This window comes from Lemur catta, chromosome 3, assembly GCF_020740605.2.
Source record: "Lemur catta isolate mLemCat1 chromosome 3, mLemCat1.pri, whole genome shotgun sequence".
NCBI classification, from domain to species: Eukaryota; Metazoa; Chordata; class Mammalia; order Primates; family Lemuridae; genus Lemur; species Lemur catta.
In genome coordinates this window covers 124,617,335-124,639,147 of record NC_059130.1, presented here as the reverse complement: position 1 = coordinate 124,639,147, position 21,813 = coordinate 124,617,335, and the positions used below count along the sequence as shown (strand labels likewise).

At 45.4% G+C, this 21,813-nt stretch overlaps 1 protein-coding gene across 1 annotated transcript in view; it reads right to left on the bottom strand.

Moving 5' to 3' along the window:
• The window catches only part of CEP104 (centrosomal protein 104), a 43,046-nt gene that overhangs the window by 14,468 nt on the left and 6,765 nt on the right, over window positions 1–21,813 (bottom strand). Inside the window, exons 3-15 of the mRNA XM_045548690.1 lie at window positions 19,427–19,600; window positions 18,952–19,090; window positions 17,588–17,650; window positions 17,221–17,297; window positions 13,815–13,983; window positions 13,147–13,302; window positions 11,635–11,862; window positions 9,237–9,434; window positions 8,410–8,577; window positions 7,572–7,745; window positions 5,394–5,570; window positions 1,017–1,223; window positions 501–608 (exon numbers count right to left, since the gene is read on the bottom strand). Coding sequence (XP_045404646.1) covers window positions 501–608; window positions 1,017–1,223; window positions 5,394–5,570; window positions 7,572–7,745; window positions 8,410–8,577; window positions 9,237–9,434; window positions 11,635–11,862; window positions 13,147–13,302; window positions 13,815–13,983; window positions 17,221–17,297; window positions 17,588–17,650; window positions 18,952–19,090; window positions 19,427–19,600 — 2,038 coding nt within the window. The remainder of the gene's footprint in view (window positions 1–500; window positions 609–1,016; window positions 1,224–5,393; window positions 5,571–7,571; window positions 7,746–8,409; window positions 8,578–9,236; window positions 9,435–11,634; window positions 11,863–13,146; window positions 13,303–13,814; window positions 13,984–17,220; window positions 17,298–17,587; window positions 17,651–18,951; window positions 19,091–19,426; window positions 19,601–21,813) is intronic.

Sequence of the window (21,813 nt, the reverse complement as noted above, 5' to 3'; positions counted from 1 at the left end):
AGAAGCAGGGCCGCTGAGGAGGCACATGTTTATATACAACCAAGCGCTATCCGACCCCACTGAACACGATGCCTCCCGTCGGCTCAGGAGTAACGGCTCCCTGAAGTAGAACATTAACCTGACACCTTCCTTTTTTAATGCCTTGCAGGCAAGTCTTCAGATTCCAGCTTATTTTTCTCCTTTTCCCCTGAAGGGGACTGGGGTGCCAAGGAGGAGAGGAGTTCTGTGCCCGCCCCCCCCCAGCCCCTCCCTGAACACCGGCAGCAGCCCCTGCCCACTCCAGTCCGGACAGGAGACGGAGCAGGCAGAGTTCTCAACATCTGATTCCAGCTACCTATGGAGGACTCCTTTGATTTACCCCAAAACTAATTTTTAAAAACAATAAAGAATAAAGATATCTTCTTGCATAATCCCATGAAAAGTAAATCAAGCATGTTATGGATCTACATAACAAGATAAATTTCAACCAAAACCGTATTGGTGAAAGGTTAACTTCCAACCTGGACTTCAGCCTGAATCTCTTTCAGTGCTGCCAACTGCGCTTGCAAAGCTTTTATTTCTTCTTTCCTTTGTTTTTCTGCTTCTCCTGTAGCTGCTTTTTTCTGTGCCTGGTAAGAAAATTATTTTCCCATTAGGATAGCTTTTTAGGGTAATATTAAGAAATTGGGAGACAAATTATGGCCTATACGTTATGTTTCTTATATAATATTCACTAAGATTAATAATGTAATTAGGGCTAAAAGTAAATTTATCAGATTAGTTCGATAAATGTTCACTGACAGATAAAACTGCAGACGTCCTCACGGCTGTCTCGTTACTATTTACTGCCTGGAGCCTGCGGGTCTCACAGGCAAAAAGTGGAAGTGCCAGGATCTGAACTCTGGAGCCAATATTCTCAGCCAGTATGCCTGCGCTTCCTGTGTAAACGGCTCCTTAAAATAATGTGTTATTTATTCACGTACCAAGTAATTTCTTAAATACAGCATTAGATCATAATTTCATGAAGGTTAACTTACCCTAATTTCAGCATCTGTAGGTCTGCCATCTATTTTAGCAAATCCCTCAAAAATTGTTTTGTAGAGAACGTTCTTGCGTGTGTTGATGTCATCTGGAGGAAGGTATTCTAGAATAAAAGCCTGGTGCTGTTTATACATGTCCAAAATAATTCTAACCGCTGTTTCTCGAACCTCATATACTCTATGCTCCAGGGCACTCACTGAAAACTAAAAATAAAGTTGGGAGGGTTTCTTGTTGTTATTGATTCTTAAAATAACAAAATCAATTTCTTCCAGCATAAAAGAAATATAGGTACATCATAAAAGTCTGAAAAATAAAGAAAAGAAAAACGAAAACAACGGGCCCAGAATCCCATATATTAAGATACAGAGAATTTTCCTTAATTGGCCTTGCACACTTAGTTGAACTCAGTTTGTTTTGCTTTTTTCCACTTAACATATTAACAAACATTTCTAAGGTTATGTCCTTCTATAAACTTCATATTAAGTATGACAAAATATTCCAAACATACAGAACAAAGATATAATAAACCTCATGGATCCACAGCCCAGACTTAACCAGTGTTACAGTTCTATTAGCACCATTCTTGTTTGGGATCACCGTTCCCAGGAAACAAGCGCTGCGCTGTGGTGGGGTTCCCTCTGTGCGTCTCCCGGGCCACTGTCGCCCGTCCCTTGTGGAGGCGCCCACTCCCCTCAAGCCGACGCGGTGCTGCCCCCGTGTCCTCATTCAATGCGAAGTGCACATGGCCCAAGTGTGCGTGTGGACGTGGGCATGCAGCTCAACACCATGACCAGTGTCCTGTGCGTGCCAGCGTTACCTTTCAAGATCGACGCACATTCATTTATCTTGATCTATTTCTTTCATTTCAACTGCTCTACGGTGTTCAGTCATAAGAACATATCATTATTTGTCTATTCACAGGTGACACTAACGTGGGCATCAGGGCCTCTCAGTCCCTGGGCTTCCTCACTTCTGCCAGTCTCAGCCTGAGCCAGGCACACTCGGGTTCCAGCCCAGACCTTGTCATTTCCAGTCGCCACACCACGTCTGAAAAGTCTGACTATCACTTCCCACCTTTCCAGGTCACTTCTTTTTGTGCCCCTTCCCCAACAATTCTCCAACCCCACAGGACCTTCAGTCCATCCCCGCCACCTGCTACCACCTTTCTACCATCTCTCACCACCTGCCAGTCCCCGTGGCCCTGTGTCCAGCTTGGACATACAGGCCCTCATTACCGCGCCTTCTGGCATTCGCGTGCACCCTCAAAATCCTGGACCCTTTCTCCTTCCTTTGCATCACAGGTGCAGCGGAACGTGCCTGCGGACCACAGAGGCGCCGGCTGCTTCACCGTGGACTTCCGGCCACATGCGCCAGGGGCCCCAGGTGCTTCGCAGCATTCCCTGTCAGCCACTCAGACTCCTGGGTGAGCCTCTCCTCTGCCTTCTCACCTCTCCAACCTCCATCACCCATTCTCGGCTTGGTGCTGCCCTTCTGCCGTGAGGAGCACGATGCCCGGCCCCGTCTGTGGCCAGCCCTCCTGCTGTGTGCGGAGCCCAGTGCCCCGGGCCATGCCAGGACTCGGCTCGCGCTAGTCCCCCACACTCGGCTCCTACTTTCATCGGTTCTTTCTTCTTTCCATTTGGATCATTCCTACCAGCATTTAGATGGACTAGAACACAACTGTGTGCTTGGTAAACCAGTCTCCTTCTCTTCCTTGGTGCTCTGCTGTCCCATACTTTTCAGTCCCCGGCGGTGAGTACAGCCCATCTTGGTCAACAGGAACGTGGGTGGCAGAGGCTTAACCCATGGCAACTTCCCACGCACAATCCTCTAGTCATTTTCCTTTACTGAGGAGCCTTGGAGGTCACATGCGGAGGCTGGTGGCTTCACATTTGAAGAACACCAAGTTCCTGGATGACTGCACGGATTAGAGCATGGTCTATCCTTGCAAGCTGCACTGGACCACGGCGAGAGAGCCAGAAATGCATGTGGTAGCCACAGACAGTTTGGAGTTTGTTGCTGTACCATGGCTTCCTGGAACTAATGCTTAAACTGCTATCTTGAAGTGGGGTGCTGCCGTAATAATTTAAATATGTGAGACAGGAGAGATGCTGAGACCATGTTATTACGCAGGGCACACAGTCACTATAGCTCTTGCCAACCATACAACTCAGAAGGCAGAGATGGGCCTACTGAGCTGGTCGTGCCAAGAGAAATGGACAGAAATAATTAGGGTATTGGTGTGTTTGGGCTACAACTGGCTGCCTTGACAAGCTCTACAAAAGGAAGAGATGAACTGAGGAGAGAACTGGCAGTTTGCAATCAGAAATGAAAAGACTTTGGGTCCACAAGGTGGCTCACACCTATAATACTGTCACCTTGGGAGGCCAAGGTGGGAGGATCGCTTCAGGCCAAGAATTTGAGACCAGCCTGGTCAACATAGCGAGACCCTGTCTCTATAAAAAATAGAAAAATTAGCCAGGTGTCGTGGTGAGTGCCTGTTGTCCCAGCTTCTTAGGAGGCTGAGGCAAGAGGAGCACTTGAGCCCAGGAGTTTGAGGTTGCTGTGAGCTAGGCTGACGCCACTGCACTCCAGCCTGGACAACAGAGTGAGATCCTGTCTCAAAGCAAAACAAACAACAAAAACCAAAACAAAACAAATCCCCCAAACCCCCCAAAACATAGCTTTTGATATAAAGTGAGAAAGAAAGGGGAGAGGGGGAGAAAAAAAGAGAAAAAAAAAAAAAAACCCAAACAAAATAAAAAAGAAATGAAAAGATTTTCTTTCTCTGAGTACAAAGGGACACACTGGCCAGCCTGAGCAGAGAGTATCAAGATCTAACCTATGTCCATGGGAGACCTCTCAGTGCTGTGTTAAAAACCGCCTACAGAGGAGGGACAAGGACAGAAGTGGAAAGTCCACTGGGGAGTCTGTGACAATAATCCATGCAAGAGATGATGGCGGCTAGACCTGGGTAGCGGCAGTGAAGGTGTAAGATCTGGTCAGGTTCTGGATGTATTTTTAGGGAGAGCTCAAAGCATTTGTTGATGGAGTTTGATACAATGGGAAGAATCAAAGATGACTCCAGGGTTTGTGGCCTGAGCCAGTGGAAGAATGGAGCTGCTCCCTGCTGAAACGGGACAGGCTGAGGAGGAACAAGCCAGGTCTGATTTGGACGGGGTAAGCCTGAGCTTGCTGATCTCCAAGAGGGATGCTGAGCAGGCGATGGGATGTGAGTCAGAGGCTCAGAGCAGTGTACAGGCCAGGGATATAAACCTGAGAGCCTTCGATGAACACATGAAGTGCAGCTGGCTGGAATCACTGAGGGAAGGGACACGGGCACAAATCATAAGGAAGAATTAGGCATGGACACTTCAAATGTAAAATCAGGAAGCTGAAGAAGAACTAGCAAAGGAACAGAGACGACGAGGCTCTGAGTGCTGCAGGGGACCAGGACGGCGTGGGCTTCTTTCCTTCCGAGTCTAAATCACACTGCTATTAAGAAAACATGATGCTGGCCTTTCTGACTATACATTTTATTAGGTCAGGTCCAAATTCAGGCATCTGGAGTCAACGGATATATAGAATCAACACAGAAGAAAGGTGGCGTTTGAGTACATCTCAGCTGCCTCCGCCTCTCTCCACACGGGTGCAATGAGGACAGACAGCTGATTGCCGGGCACTGGGAACATCACAGTGTGGAGCGTGTTACCTACATGCCTGGCCAAGAGGGTGGCTACACAGTCAGGGCTACATTTTCAACATGTCTGAAATCAGGAAGTAAGGAATTATTGATTGGCAGAAAATTTCTCTTCCAACTTCCACGGTTTCATTAAGTTGTCCAAAGCACAAAAAATACATACACTTACACTTTACAGGCTGAGCATCCCAAATCTGAAAATCTGAAATCCACAATGTTCCAAAATCCGAAACTTTCTGAGTGCTGATGTGACACTCAAGGGAAATGCTCCTTGGAGCATTTTAAATTTGGATTTGAGATGTTCAACCGCTAAGTATAATACAAATATTCCAAAATCTGAAATCTGAAACCCTCCTGGCCCCAAGAATTTTGGATAAGGGATACTCAGCCTGTACTTGATGTTCTCCATTCCTGCAGTTATCATCTCTTACTGACAAATATTTCTTATGACTTGTTTCCCACTGTGGACAAAGATCTGCAGACACCATGCACCAACGGATGGAATTACGAACAGTGGGAAGGGTGCAGGCGCCCTTGTTTGTTAGATGAGACAACGGTTATTTTTCTGAAATCTCTCAGCCATTCATTCACTCAGCAAACACCAACTAGACACTGTGCCCCAGGCACGGTTTTAGTGCTGGGGCCACAGTGGTGAGTGGCGGCGGCCACTTACCTTCATCACGTTATCAACAGTGAAGCCGGAGTTCCTGGTGCCCAGGTCTCGGAGCAGCCGGGCCAGGAGGTCCACCTGACTCATTGCCAGATGGACCGAAGAGTTTGCCTTCAGTGGCTGCACCAGGTAAGACGGAATGATCTGGAGACACTTAACTTCCTTAAACAAGGCCATTTCCTGTAAAACCCACCATAATTCGTTAATTCCTACTGGAAAATGCTAAAGGCAATTTAGTACAATTTAGCATGATCTTCAAACTAAACATCAAAGGAAAAAACAGGGAAATATGAAATGATAGTGACAAATGGTAGTAAAATCATCAATCTATAAGCTCACATTTCTATTTAAAGTATAATAACAATTAGAAACGAAAACCTGAAGCATAAGAGATAAAATCACAGTCACCTGAAGATTATTGAAAGCTTTACAGAAAACATAACCAAAAACTCAGTTTCTGTTCTCAGTATTACTCAACCCAAATAAAGGTTTTCTAATTTCCAAAATTCTAAAAGAAATTAGTTTTGCTGCTAGAATCATCATTTTAGTATTTATTAAATGTCAACCAAGAGTATAACAATGTATGATTCTCCAGTTAATACAATTGAAAATATGTAAGTGATACTACGTATTTTAATATCTCTAAACGTCTTTCTATAATAAAGATTTTTATCATTTAATTAGCCATATGCAGAGGAAGAAATGATAAAATATGAAGCATTTAAGTTGCAATATAGAAAGAAATCTGTTTTTAATAGGCCTGTAGGTCATACCATTTAAAATAATCCCTCATTTTGCACAATTAACTTCATATTTGGGCCTACGAATGACTCTGTACCAATGTAAAGGGGAGGAACAAGAGTATTCTTAGAGAAGATGAACAGTAAACTCCTTAAAGGACAAACAGATGCTGCAAACATACGTATATGCAAAGTCAGCAAACTGGCATGCTGGTGCATGACATGCATCGTAACCCTGCAATATACTGCTTTACAATGATCTCAGAGAGGAAATTTTAGCACTAACAAACTACTCAGAAATTAATACGGGTTAGAAATAATTAAATAAAGTAATAACATGTTCTCATTTTCAGCTTATCTTTTGAAAGACACCCCCAAATTCTAGCCATCTTAGAAGTATATTGTAGCAGTTCAGCATCACGGCACTTGCTTTTACCTTATTATTATTACTTATTTCTCCTTACTCATTTTTCCTGAAAATGAAACTAGATCTGTGGTTCTTCATATTTTGAAGAAATGGCCCTTTTGAGAACTATGAAAGCTTTGAATTCCTTCCTAAGAAAGATGTGCACACCCACAAAATTTTGTTTAAAACTTTAAGGAATTCATAGGCTTTCTAAAGCCCAAATGTGGACCCCTAAGAACTCCTAGACTAGATGAATTCATTAGCTAATTTGGAGACAGTAAAATATATTCTCATACTACTTGGTATAACTGTGTGCCCCCAAACTCTTATACATTTATCACTATCTTAATATTTCTCAAAATATTTAGCCTAGAGGAGCCACATTTGGTCAAAGAATGAAAACATTTACATTAAGACAGTTATACATTTCTCTACCCTCAAATTTTTAATTTGGATATAGTTTTCCACGTATTCTTATTTATTAAAAAATTAGGCCAGGTGTGGTGGCTCGCACCTGTAATCTTAGCACTCTGGGAGGCTGGGAGGCTGAGGCAGGAGAATTATTTGAGGCCAGGTGTTCAACACCAACCCGAGCAAGAAAAATACCCCATGTCTACCAAAAATAGAAAAGATTAGCTGGGCGTGGTGCTGCACGCCTGTAGTATCAGCTACTCAGGAGGCTGAGGCAGGAGGATCACTTAAGCCCAAGAGTTTGAGTTTGGAGTGAGCTATGACAATGCCACAGCATTCTAGCTAGGATGACAGAGCAAGACACTGTCTCAAAAAAAAAAAAAAAAAAAGTAAAGGCATATGTTGGATAAGAGAAAGACTGGAAAAACCAAACTCTGCATTTTATTCAAAGTTTATGTCTAAGACAAAATTTACCTTTTAGAGCATAAGGAAAGCATGACAGTGAATCATGAAGGATAACTGACATGCGCTTGAGTAGAGACAGAATTGTGCAAGGTATTAAGAAAGTCAGCTATCAGTAGGAATGTGTTTATTATCTATGGTTTCAAACGATGAAGTTCAGACCTGAATGAAATTTAAAGCCATGACTCGGAGGCGGGCAGAAGAGTCCCCAGTCCTGGAGAGCAGAAGTGGGACGGTCCTCTCCACACAGTGAGTTGTCTCAAGCTTGCTCAGCCTGTGTTTAGGGATGAACTGTGTAATGATCATTTTCAACAACTTCAAAGAAGCCTGAAAGACCTAGGAAAAAAGTGATAAAAACAGATGAGCTACTGCAGTGAAATTCCACCAAGAGTAAACACGACATTTGCTATTAGTAATAAACATGAACATTATATTGAAAACTACATCTTGTCTGAAGGGTTGAAAATGGCAAACTGCTTTTTAAGTACCGTACCCCGCATATGGAGGATCTATGCTCTTGCTTCACTGTGTCGTAAAGCGCTCAACGCATTCCCTAGATACCAAATACCCAGCTCTCCTGCTTCACCGGGTGAGCTCCTACATGGAGGTACACAATGGTGTAATTGTGGAATCTTCACTCTTATGGCCTGTTCAGAGCTAGAAAAATTCAGTGGTAACTCTCAAGCACCACAGATTTCATGAAAAATAAAACCACGAAGTGAACGTTTGTTGGTAAGTGGTGAATCAGGCCTCCGCAAATACCTGGCTGTGAAGACCATGGAAAAGCTGATGCTGTTCAGGACCACAGAGGATGACTCAGGAAAGACAGATTTCACAGACCCTTCATTTACACTCACTCGCACGATCTAGTTCTTGCCTGAGAACATTAATTCTTAGTGATATCATCGAGCTAGAGTTGGTGACTATGCCAGCTGGCCATCTCTCACGCTATGTGACCTCATCCATGGATGCTGTAGCCAGCGCCAGCTGGGGGACTCACTGGGCTCACAATGTCCTTTATGGCTCTTCTGATGAGAAAGATGGATGCTCTCAGTGTACTCTTTAAATCTTCCTTTGGTGTTCCAGCAGGCATTTCCATCAGCTTCTCATGCAGAGCGAGCAGCGCGTCCTCCCGACAGGACCATACCTTGGAATAAGCCCCGGCGACCTACCACAAAACAGGGGTCTTGCTTCACTTCTAGTTAGTGTTTTCACAGCACACAACCATCCTCCAAACACTATACGATTTGAAGGTTTTTTTTTTTTTTGTTTGTTTTTTTTTTAAAACTAAGAGGAATCTTTTCTAAAAACAGGACTTCTACAGAATATTTATATTTACGGAAATAATTTTTCTGATAAGGAAAATTTAAGACTATTAAATATGTAATATTTATATTCAATACTTTCCATTAGAATATGGAAAGTATTAAAAGCTCCACCAAGAGAAACATTTTACAGCTGAGAACCAGGGGACAAACCCACTGGGCTGTCTCTAGGGAGATGCATCCATCTGGCTTTGCGATTGTTCTTCACTGGAACCACTGGAGGTTCAAGAAAAGGGGCTGATGTTTAACACCAGCTTCGCAAATACCAGAAATGCCAAGTCTTAAATGAATACTTGTTCATAAAATCTGAAAATTTAGCTCACATTTTCGCTGTTTGATATTATTAATAATTAACAAAAGGCTTTCCAATTCAGTAAGAACAAAGCGAAATCAATACTATTACGAATACAAAGCCTTGGGCATGTTTCTCTCCTTTACATGTACGCACATACGTATGCGTGTGTATATGCTACATGTATAGCTTCCTTCCCCTTTTGTTTACCAAGGTTTCGCCCAACACTTCAATGGCAGTGCTGGCTTCTCGCAAGGCCTTCTCTGTTAAGCGCTCCGGCTCCCCTGAAACGCCCCCTCTGTGAGCATCACCGAAGTCTGTGTCACTCATTTCGGGCTCTGCCAACGCGTCCCCCTGTTGCTTGCGAATAGCTGGAAGGGGCCGCTCGTCATAGGGAAGGGGCTCCACCTGCAGCGAGGGAAGGAACAAGGACAGCACTGTGGAGCTGGGGGTGTCTCCCTCCTGCGCTTCTCCCACCCCAGTGAGACGCTCTCCAGCAGGCTACTGCACTTGCTTGCCTGGTCGGAAAGATGTTATTTTGCTAAATATCAGTATCGTCAGGTTAGAATAATTTGCATAACAAATAGGATGTAACTGAAAATATGAGATGAGGCTTTCTCTCCCTTTCTAAACTCATAGGCTGGACGTGGTGGCTCATGCCTGTAATCTTAGCACTCTGGGAGGCCGAGGTGGGAGGATTGCTTGAGGTCAGGAGTTTGAGAAGAGCCTGAGCAAGAGACCCCATTCTCTACTAAAAACAGAAAAAATTATCCGGGCATGGTGGTGTGGGCCTGTAGTCCCAGCTACTTGGGAGGCTGAAGCAGGAGGATCGCTTGAGCCCAGGAATTTGAGGTTGCAGTGAGCTAGGCTGATGCCACGGCACTCTAGCCCAGGCATCAAAGTGAGACTCTGTCTCAACAGAAAACAAAACAAAACCCTTATTATAGACCTAACGAAAAAAGGCAATGTAGATTATGTCTCAATTACTGTCCCCTAGTAGCAATTTCAGTTCAGTTGACACGGAGATTACTAAAGTAAAGGTTATTATATTATTTTTTCTAACAAGATCTGTTATTAATATTTTCCTAGTTTAGTGCTTAGAAATAAGAATCAAGCCTGTTTTTAATAAATATGTTCATTATCATGGGGCCTTATATTTAAAATAGTAGTCAAAGTTAAAGAATCTTTAAACGAGCTTTCTCTGCAGTGCCTGCTGAAACTCTGGACAGACAGCTGGCTATTCCAGTCACTACTACGCTGACACAGGTTTACTGAGCACCTAACTCACTCCAGGCACTGCTCTTGGCGCCCACCTACGCAACAAACAAGACAGACGTCCTAACAAGACAGACGTCCTGCCCCACAGGGCTCGCTACCTCCTGGGGGAGACAAAGGTGCACAACTAAGTCAGTCAACGTGTAGTAGGAGTCAGATAACTGAGAACAGAGCGAGCAAGTCCTGATTCATTTTCTTGGGCAGGTGTTACTGTGACATGGAAATGAACAAGAGTCAGTATTCGTCTTTAACACTTAATAAGAGATACTATGTATACAATGTGCGAGAATAACTTTCTTATATTCTAAAACTCACTCATAGTTGTAAAAAACTTTGAATGAAAAATAAAGGTAAAACTACAGTCTATTAAATTGAAGTGGTAAATAAAATATAAAAATTAAGTTACGGAAAAGATGTGGCGGGTGCTGCAGGGGCTGCTCTGAGACAGGACAGGAGGGAGGCGAGCTGCCCAGCTCTGCAGCGGACACGTGCTGGGCTGGCTGCCACGCTTGCTTCCTCCTCCAAGTGGAATGAGGTCCACCTGCCAGAAGCCGAAGGTCCCAGGAAGGTGCTGACCAAACACCATACGTCCCTCCTTGGATCCTAGCTGTCACTTCAAAGGCTGATCTCATCAGGGCAAACCCGAGGACTCCTGCTCAGAATGGGACACGGTCTCTTCCCCAGATGGTACAATGTACAGTTGGCAGCTCAGAGCCGCCGTCACAGCAACCAGCCCCAGGGTGAAAGGGAACCAGAGAAAGGCAGCTGAATGGTAGGAAGAAACCAGGTTTCTGATGATGCTGTTGAGCTACTGAATCAATCTAGCCCCAAAACCCACATGATCTCTTAACAGTTACAAAAACCAACGAAACCGTCAGTTACAACATGGAAAGTTCTAACAGGCATAGTAAGTATACACAAAACTTCAATGAGGTTTCATTGTGGTTAGTTCATGTGTTAGGCATTTTACAAATATTGTCTCTTTTATTCCTTGAACAATGCTTTAAGCAGATGCTTGTATATTTTCATACAGAGACAAACAGAGGATCAGGATGAAGATGTGCAGGGCCATAGGCTGACAGGGACACCACAGGGGGCAGGCCTAGCAGTCCTGACTGCACAGTGTCTCCCACAGGAGGTGCAGCTGATAGGCTTATTGCTCATGCCACGTTCTACTCAGTGCTTAGTTCTCCCAGAAAGGAGGGGAAGAGGGGGCTTGGCTGTGCGGTGCACTCACGTATGCCAGGCACCGGAACAGCACCAGGCACGACACAGGTCCTCAATAAATATCTGCTGAATAAAACGAATACCAACCCGAAACTGAGTGACCTACATTGATCTTTCGATGAGGATCTGTGGCAGGCAGTAACGGGTCTGCTGCAGAATGCTGAGGAGACACGGTTATGGAACACGAGGATGGCTTTTCCTGAAGGAAAGGTTCTGCAAACAGGATTTCTGTTCCTCTTTCTTCCGGCTGTGGGAGCAAGGGCGCGGGCTTTCTCTGGCGAGGACTGCCAGAAGGAACGAGGGGCTGCGGGGGTAAGTCAAAAGGTCTTCGCATCTAGAGGAAAAAAGGGACAATGAATTTCAAATGTCATTACCCAATATGACCTCATTCCCCCAGATGAATAAGACTTCAGAAAGGCTGTGCTGGAGGAGGATCCTGGGCACAATGAGAAGTTGCAAAATAAAAGAAAACCTTTTACAGATAGTGATAATTTATGCGAAAGTCCTACACAGTCACAGTGCACTCACCTCACTTGTCTCTCCATGGTTACTGTGTGGACTACAAAAGTGACAAACGCACCCACAATGCTAGTATAGAAAGGAGCATTTGTACACGGGCACTACGGTGCACGCGGCATGTCCACATAGGAGCCCTCAGAGAAGCAGGGCAGTGGGGACAAAGCACCTGGGCTGGGCCCAAGTAGATTTGGATCCAAGTCTGGGACTGCTATTTACCATGTCTGCAAAGACAAGTGACGCTGTGCCATCCCAACAACCAAAACTGACTGTGCAGTCACTGTGCACTGGGCATGATGCCAGGTGCTTCAGACAGGTGGGCTCATTAATGCTTACTGGTTTTTTTGTTTGTTTGTTTTGTTCTTTTTTTTTTTTTTGCTGGTCAAGCGAAATAGTGGGAGTGGAGAAGGAACAAAGGAATCTGTAACTGGTTGTGACCAATTAGTTGTAAACACCACTGGACTTGGACTAACCAATGTTTACTGTTTTTACCCCCACTTAAACTGAGGCCTAGAGCTCAGATGAATTAGTCTGCGATCATGAAGGCAGAATGGTGAAACCTGGATTTGAACCCAGGCACAGTCCAGCTCCAGAGCGGGTGCTCTCAACCACTATCCTCAGGATCTCAGTTTCCTGATCTGTCACAGGGGATGAGTACCACCTGCCTGCATGAGTTCCAAGGATCAGAGGCAGAATTCCTTATGTGAAGCACCTGCTCCATATGCCAAAGCCATCAGTATTACTCTCTCACTTCATCTTCACAACACTCAGGGGAGATGGGGCAGGGTCATCAGTTCATTTTACAGACGAGGAGGCTGGGAACGAGAGCTGAAGAACTCTCGGGCAGAAGTGGCAGGGCCTCCCTCTCCCCGAACCCTGACTCATTCCCTGTCCCTCTACTGTGAATCCTCCTGAGAGAATGTGCCAAGGAAAAAACTGACCTGATGTAGGCTCATAGAGCTGAACGGATCTTTTGCATTTCATTTATGAAACAGACACCCAATTTTATGAACATCACAGCTGAATCTCTCCTCCCCTAGGCTTCCATCCACCCACTCCAGAATCCTGTGCCGGGCCCCTCACCTGGTCGCCCTGCACCTACCAGCTCAGCATCCAGGAGGCTGTGCAGCTCCAGCTGCTCGTACACCTCGGCGCGGTACTGCTCCATCTGCTGCTTCTTCTCTTTGGCGAGATCGTAGTCTTCTTTCTCCACGGCACAGCGCTTTTCTACCTCATACCGCCCAAGACGCTCACCAACCTGAAGCACAAAATGGTGGCATTTTGTTTCAAGTTTGGATCAACTCACGTCAAGTGCAAAGATAATTTCTGGAGTAATGCTTGAACAGCAGAGGCGACGACCACGTAAACATCCCACAAGGAGAAGGGAACGAGTGCAGGGAAACGGGAGACATGGATAGCATCAGTCGTGAAGGTCTGGCTGCTTGTGGCCGTGCCAGCATCTAAGGCCTGTGAGTTCACAATGACTTTTGGGAGAGCTCATTTTCCTCCCATTTCCCACAGCATGAAGGGTCCCAGCAGTGAAGCAGCTGATGGCACCTGAACGTGAGTCTGAAGAGGGAAAGCACTTGCTTCCACTGACGTTTTATGGTACTCCTCTGTCCATAACTGTATCTCGCTGAGCTCTGTGAACTCACACTGACTTCACAGCCTTTAGTAACCTGTTACTTTGTTTTAACATGTAGTTATGATAATTATATATAAAACCTATCACAAGCATAAAATAGGAACTGTTTTCTCCAGAAGCAGTACCTTTTGCAAATCAGCAATAGCTTGTTTTAGTTTCTTGGCATAATCATAGCGCTCCTTTTGGACGGCTTCACGTTTTCTTTCATCTAATTTGCGTATAATCTGTGCAACTTCTGGATCTTGGTACATATCAAAAGCTAAGTCATCTAGTGGAGAAATATAGTCAGATTTCCTAGAGGGAAGAAAGGAATATTTTAGAGCTAATTTCAATCTAGCAGCGAAGCCCTATGAGCTCAGTGCTGAAGATGCACAGCTAAGACCCGGCCCACCCCTAGTCGCAGGTCTGGGGGCAGCTCCTGTGTGAGAAAGGGAGGCTCAGAGAAGTCAGTGACGGGCTTCAGGTCATGGAGCTCTTAAGTGCAAGCAGGTCTTTCTGACTCCAAAGCTCGTGCGCTTGCATTAACTGAACCCCACTTCAGGGCACTGAGCCTTTAAGGGTGCATGTACTTGTTTAGCCACTCAACAGATAGATATTCCAAGTGCAGACTCGGGGCCGGTTGGTTGGGGGCACTGGGGACGTAACAGTGAATGTGACTCAACTGCAGAATAGGGGGAAAAACAAACAGAACAAAACAAATGGATGACCAGGCCCCACCCTTAGAGGGAGTGAGGTGGCGGGCCAAGGGGGAGTCCAGGCATCTGTATTTACAACCCGACCACAGTACTTTTGATGCACACTACAGGTTAAGAATTGCTACCACTGAGCTTTCGCCTCAAAGTGTTAATCTGAATGCTGTCAACCATCAAGTCCTATAGGAGATTAGAAAACTTTTTTCAGAAATCTAAATGATCTTTTTTTTTTTTTTTCCTGTAAGAGACAGGGTCTTATGCTGTCTCCTGGGCTGGAAGGCAGAGGCACAATCATAGCTCACTGCAGCCTTCAGCTCCTGGCTCAAGTGATCCTCTTGCCTTAGCCTCTCGAGAGTAGCTGGGACTACATGTGCCTGCCACCACACTTGGCTAATTTTTCTTGTTTTTTTTTTTTATTTTTTTATTTTTAATTTTTTTGTAGAGATGGGGGGTCTCACTATGTTGCCCAGGCTGGTATTGAACTCCTGGCCTCAAGTGGTCCTCCCACCTTGGCCTCCCAAAGTGCTGAGATTACAGGTGTGAGCATGCCTGGTCTAAATGATCTTCTTAGTTACCCGAATAACTCATTTCTGATTAAATATTACCTTATTCTTCAAGTTCTACAGTAGGGCAATGGTCAGCTTTCTTCTGGGTCTAGAATTTAGAACATAAAGCTAGTCTAACCATGCAACAAAAACTCTAACAGAGGACAGTTTCAAAGAATTCCAGTCTGCTGTATCAACTACACGAAATAAGCCAGCTGTTGGCTGTGACTTGGATTCCTTATATATAGGTAAATTTTAATTAAAATATTATTTTCACATAGATTTAGCTGATTTGTACAATGCTAAATTCAAAGGGGACATGGGAATATGTCACCCTTAAAAATCTCCAGGTCTCTCTTCTGACATTCCCCACTCCGTGAATGGCACAGCCGGAGCTCCAGGCAGGCTGATGACCAGGACGGCTTCGGCAGCTTTGAACTGTGTCAGTTAGTCCTAGGGATGACTGAACAGTGACACCTTTTAGTGTTTCTATAAGACCATGTTAACTATTTTTAGAAACACACATTATACCCTTAAGTCTAAGTCATTTTGCCTTGATGTCCCAGAGATCAAGACAGAGACTTCACTCGATTATAAAAATCCCACAAAGAAGAAACAACGTCCTATGCCATCCACGTCCCAACGCCTGGCAACGCAGCAGCAGCAGGGAGCGCCGTCTGCCCACTCTGACAGATGCCTCAGGCCAACGACTGGATTCTCATGTCTAGTAGAGCCCCACACTTGGCAGTTACACAACCTCCCCAGCCCCTCGCGTTGCCCTCATAAGACCCCGGGGCAAAGGCAGGACAGGCAAACCACAGTCTGCCACCCTTCCTGGCTGACTGGACTGGGACAACTTATCTAACACATAAAATAACAGAAGGAACTTTTGTTGGAGCTGGAGTCTAAAATGTATCAATTAATTTTGTCATTTCTGTTTTATTGGCATGAGCTTCAATAAGGGCAGAAACCGAGTATACTCATGGCGACAGTGCTGGCGAGAAGTGGAGACACACAGCTATCTGCTCATTAGTGCTCTTTGCCCCCGAGGGGCTTCAGATTCCCTTTTGAAGGTGAGAGGTGTTGGTATCTTTCTGTCAGGTGAAGGGGGGACCCGAGGTGGAGACTGAGAAGCGTGTATGGGCAAGTAAGTAACTTTGATCATCCTTTTCTGCAAACGCCACTCGAATGGCCTCACGCACTTTCCCGGCTCGCCACACTCACAAGCAGCTGCGACAGCCCTCGGTCTGCACCTCCTCCCACACAGCCCCTCTCCGGCTGACGGGTCCCTGTGAAGACCAGCTGTGTGGGGAAGGAGGGGGCTCATGGGAAGAAAGGCTCACTGTCTCAGCTCGCACACTCGGCAAACAGCGCATGGCTCCTGGGCAACCACAGAATCTGTGCCACATTTTGTGCAAACAGAAGAGCCGGGCTCAGGTATTAGTCACTCCGTGTCAGCAGTGTGATTGCATGCAGGGAAAGTGAAATCACTCCAAATTTGAAACGTCTATTAAGACATTTTAAAACATTTGATCTTTTCTTTACTGGGAAGCTGCTGTCAGAGAAGAGAAACCAGGGATCGCCGTGCACTCCGCTTCCCTTTAGATGCGGCACCTCTGGAGGGGGTGCCCATATGTCGCCCACAGTGAGCATGTGGTGAGGTTGCTGAGGGAGCTACTGTCCCAAAGAGGCACCCAGGGACAGAGGGGTGACAAAGGACGGTGCAGTAGGGCTCCTTAGCTCCCCAACTGTGGACCTGCCAAGGGTCCTTACATTGCTGGGGAAAAAAGGCAGCAAAAGAAATAAGTGTCTACAATTGTTAACATGAGAATGTTTTAATGGATAGAGAGGAATTGGTAAAAATTGTGTGACATGATTTGTGTTTCTCACTCCCCTAAAGAATAAATTTTTTAAAGTAACCATAAGATGATGTCTCTCGTAACTATTAATTTGGGTCAATTAATACCTTTGGTTTTTACCTGTGAATTTGCCTGTGCCAATAAAATATCAAAGGATGGCTGATGGCTCTTTTTTCTAAATGCATTTTAGGAACCTTCTAGTAACACCCAAAGACAAGAAATGAAGTAGTCTCTGAAGGGCAGCAAGCGAAGGTGTGCTAAATAAAACAACGACCTTAATCTGCACGTAAGTTTGAGACAATCCAATCAGTGGCTTATCCAGCTCTGAACTGAATTTAGAGGCTCTCAAATCCAGAATCCCTTGGAAATGACAGACACTTCCTTGATTCTGAGGACAGGTGCAGACGTTTGCTGCGTGGACAGCAGGACTCTTACCCAGCATAAGTTCCTTCTAGAGCTGGATCCTCTGTGGTGTGCCCAAGATAATGGTCAAGCAGCTTCTCTCTAGAGGTCTTTGGGAGCAAAACATCTGCTTAGTATCTCAGAGCAAGCAAGGAACAACAGATCTCGACTATAAGAATATGTGACAAAGTCGTCTGTGATTCTGGTCTTTTGGAGGGACAGTTAAAACTATTCAGTAAAAGAAAAGTTTAATGTACTATAGCCACTAAAAATCATCTGATAGCATTTACTAGTCAATTTATAAAGATTTTTAAAATGACACTTTTTGTAGTGCAAACAAATGATTCCCTCCTGTTAACAATACATTTTCTTCCTTAGGAATTAAACTTCCCACACTTACAATATTGCTTTCCTCACTGAAATCTGCAGGGTCTCCAATGATATTTATCGCAACCAAAGCAACCTAAGAAAGAGTTAAATCAATGGTAATTAAGTATAAAATGTTTTTGATGACTTGACAAACTCTGACCTATATTATTATCAAATGCGATGATGTATATCAAAGTGCATTAAGTGTAAAATGTTATGCTAATGTATAGAATTGTTATTAGGTTTTTATTTATGTAAGTTAATATTCTAATGCTGAACCAATTGGCTATTTTAACCATTTAAAGGATGTTAAAACATAATAGCTAAAACCCCCCAAAGTTTTAACGTGGCCTCATGATAAACCATCTACTACTCAAGGTTAAATATGGAGGTCATATTTATATGATCTCGGAAATTAGACAGTGAAATTAAAAGCTAAATTAACATAGGTCAGTTTATCCAAGTCAGTGTTTCTCACCTGAGGGGAAGTTACTTTCCCATTCCTTCCCCTCTCCTTGAGAACCACGGTGGGCTAACTAGGTAACCAGGTCATCGCTGGTGAAGACATGGTGGGGGGAGGGAGGAAGGGACAGAGGGTAGGACCGAGTCTTCCAGGGTCCTGTCAAGTGATGCTGGCATGGACCACGCAGCACAGCGGAGAGCTCTCCTCCAACTCGTGTGCTTGCTCTACAAGTCTGATTTGCTGGAATGCTTGCATTCCTCTTGGAGGGGGCAGGGAGTATGGTAAATATTTGCTAATTAACAAGATTGCTTTGGACACAATTGATTTCTACTATATTAACCATGTAGGGGAAAAAAGAAAGGGAGGGAGGGAGAGCTTAAGAATTAGTAGTTTGGAGCTGGAGAGATTTGGGATTACATGCATATTACATGTGTTCCCGATTTCACCAGGGCATGTGTCTTGCACAGGTTTAGAGGGTTTTCTAGATCGACATAGTCCAACACAAATGGCACTTGAACCACATTTGTCATTTTAAGTTTTCTAAGTAGGCCCATTAAAAATAAAAAAAAAAACAGGTAAAATCTATTTTAATAACAGTTTAACACAACATATCCAAAATGTTATTGCTTCATCATCTGCAATTGATATAAAAATTTTAATAAACTTTTATATCCTTTTGCACTGAGCCTGAAGTCCGTTGTCTGGTGCCGCTGGCAGCAGCTCTCATGGGCACTGGGCCCGTTCCCGGTGGGCAAGAGCTGCACGTGCCCAGAAGCTGCTGTGTCGGACAGCACTACTCAGAGAGCTCAACCTCTTCCCAGAAAAGATCCCCTCTTACCGGACAATCTTGAAAACACATCTAAGAAAAGATATACGACTGCGTCTTTGTAGAGGGTGGGCAGCAGAATCAAAGGGAAGCTGACTCATCTTACCTGATTGTATATGTTGTATTTGTTGACATGGTTCTGGTGAAAAATCAGTTTAAGAAATTGCCCGACTGCGTCTACATAAACGGATTTTAGTTCCCGGGCTTTGCAACCCGTCTTTTCATTATCACAGAGAGAGACATACCTGAAAGAAAAGACACACTGGAAGAAGTGCTGATTTGAAAATGTGCTGCTCAATAAGGCTGCCCTGCTGCTCCTGTACTCAGCAGGTTCAAACAAAAGCTAAGTCTGCAGTGAAAACCTGGGGACAAACCCCAGGAATCAGAATCTGAACAGCAGAATTCGAAGATGATAATGCTGCTTAGTAAGCATTTTCAGTATGAGGCAACTGTGTATTCCTGAACTGAAAAGAAGTAACTAACGCAGGACCAAAGCAAGGGGCAATTCATTAAGTTTTAAGAGCTCTGAGGTAGAATTAGTCAGTCTAAAAGCTGACGTAAATTTTAAATTTCATTCTTACCCAAGTCTTCGAAACCGCTCTCCTTGATATGGTACAAAATACTCAGGCAAGCTTTCACTAATGTAGAACTCGATTTTACTTGCAATCATATACTGGTGAGCAAGTAACTGTAGTTTTCTTATTCGACATCTCTCCACCATTTGAAGAACAATTTCTTGTGGAAATTGGCAAAATCTGAAAACAAACACACTTTTGTTTTTTCTGACCAGTCACTGCAGAGGGTTTCTGTATACCAGCACCTCATTCTTCCCGGTAAGAAGCGTTAACCAAGCACCTGCTGTGAGCGGATGGTCTGGGAGTCCTGATGGTACAGAGATGACTGCGACACTATTCCCGTTCTCCTGAGATTTCAGTCAGAGCTGAAGCTTGGAATTATGATTTGACTTGATTTGCCTGCAACCCTATGTGAATTGTAGTTTGGCAGCTAGTCAGTGGTTTGAAGTGAAGCCTGAAGTTTATCATGAGGTCAACAAATCAATTCAAAGAGCCTGTACTAGTGGGCAAGACACAGCCAAAGGATTTTCCCCGGGAACCCAGACACTCAAGGAAAAGCGCCAGCCTATCAATACCCAGGGAGCACCTGCCCTTCACGCTCAGCGGTCAAGGGGGAGCAGCCTAGGCTACGGCCCATGTTGGTGCTTCCACTGTTGCTTAGAGGTGACAGGACACACTAACAAGTCAGCTAAGAATCCGAGAACCACAGAGATCAGCAAAGACCTGGCATGGCAATAAAAGACCCTGAACAGGCACTCCCCCAATGTTGGCAGGATAGCAAAGACCACCCACATTCAGCTAGCAAGCACGGGGTGAGGGACTGGGGCAGGTACATGGAGCAGGAGCAGGGGAAGCTCCCAAGGATGAGGGCCACCAGGAAAGGCCTCTCCCACCTCAGGTGTCACCACCCTCAGTGTGCTCAGAGACGCTGCCAGGGTCTGTGTTCCCACCTGCCTGGCCACACCTGGCCTCCTCTCCCTCCCCAAGCCAAAGCTGCTGCCTACCCACCCACACCTGACTTGGACATGGGCCCCTCTATAGGGAGTTCTTCCACCCAGTGGCACAGCCCCCTGCCAGCGTGCCCACCTCCCCCACTTGCCCGGCTGCACTGGACAGAGCCTGCCTGAGGGTGGGCCCACCCGCCAGCCTCCTTGAGAACTTGGCTCCTGTGGGCGGCCTGCAGCTCCCTTGGCCAGGTCATTCCTATCAATACACAAACACTCTGGAAACACCCATTTTAAGAGCACCATCCTGTGACCCCACATTCCTCTCTAGGTGTCCCTCATTCTGCATGCAGGAGCTGTCTGTAGTCACTATCACAACTTCCTTGTGCCCTTTCTCCCATCCCACTCCTGGAGGGCTCTGTGCCATGCTGCCCACGGTTACCCATGTGAAGGCCACCATGAACCTCCACGACAGTGCAGTGCTTCCTTCCTGGGGCCAAACCTGCTCAGTCCACATACCTGCCCATGTGCCCCAAAGGGCTCTGCCTAACCCAGTGTGTGTGATGCCACCCCTTCCTGCTCTTCCTCCTACCCCTCGGGCTCCCTCCCTTCCGTCCAGCCGTGGATGTGTCCAGGGCTGGGCCCAGGCTCCCTTCTTCTCTCCATGTACCACGGGGGATCCTGTCAGCCTCATGGCTTTCAAAACGTCCTGCTTATCAGGGACCCCAACACGGTGCCGCCCTGAGTCCGACTCCTCTGTATCTAGAGGGAACCTGATGCTCCCACACAGACCTGTAAAAGGCATGAATGCGCCAGGGACAAACAGAACCTCTGCCCTGCCCCTGCCCGTCCCCACCTCAGTAATGGCACCCTGCCTGCCCATGGCCTAGGCTTCATCCCGAAGCTTCTAGCAGGACAATCAGGCCAAACCATTGGTGGCCCTCCCTCCTTCACTGCTGTCTAATCAATGCCTGAACTTGTACTTGGCAGGTGGCAAGTGCTCAGTGACTGTCAGTGGAAGGGACCAAAGAAGGGAGGGTTAAGGAAGGACTATCCGGCCAAACAGGCCTGAGCGTGGGAATTCCGGGCAGAACGCTGCACAAAAGCTAAACTTAGGGGCTGAGGGGGTGGGTGTGGAGGACGGAGCCAGTGGATTTGCATTCTGTCATTTTGAGGGCATGACTGCCTGACTTTTCCCAACACCAAGTCACCAGAGGCACATTTGGGCCAGGAGGGTAGAAGCAGACACTGGGAAGTCAAGCAACTTCTGAAATGAACATACTTAAGCCATTCATGTAGATAAAGTGCTGCTTCAGACGTTTAAGGTGTTTACTGCTTCTAAATGCAGGGCACATGTTATAATTTGTGGTGAGAATATTCTAAACATAAGGACTATTAGTAATCTATTATTAAAAAAACTTTATTACTAAAAAAACCCCCCAAATTCTA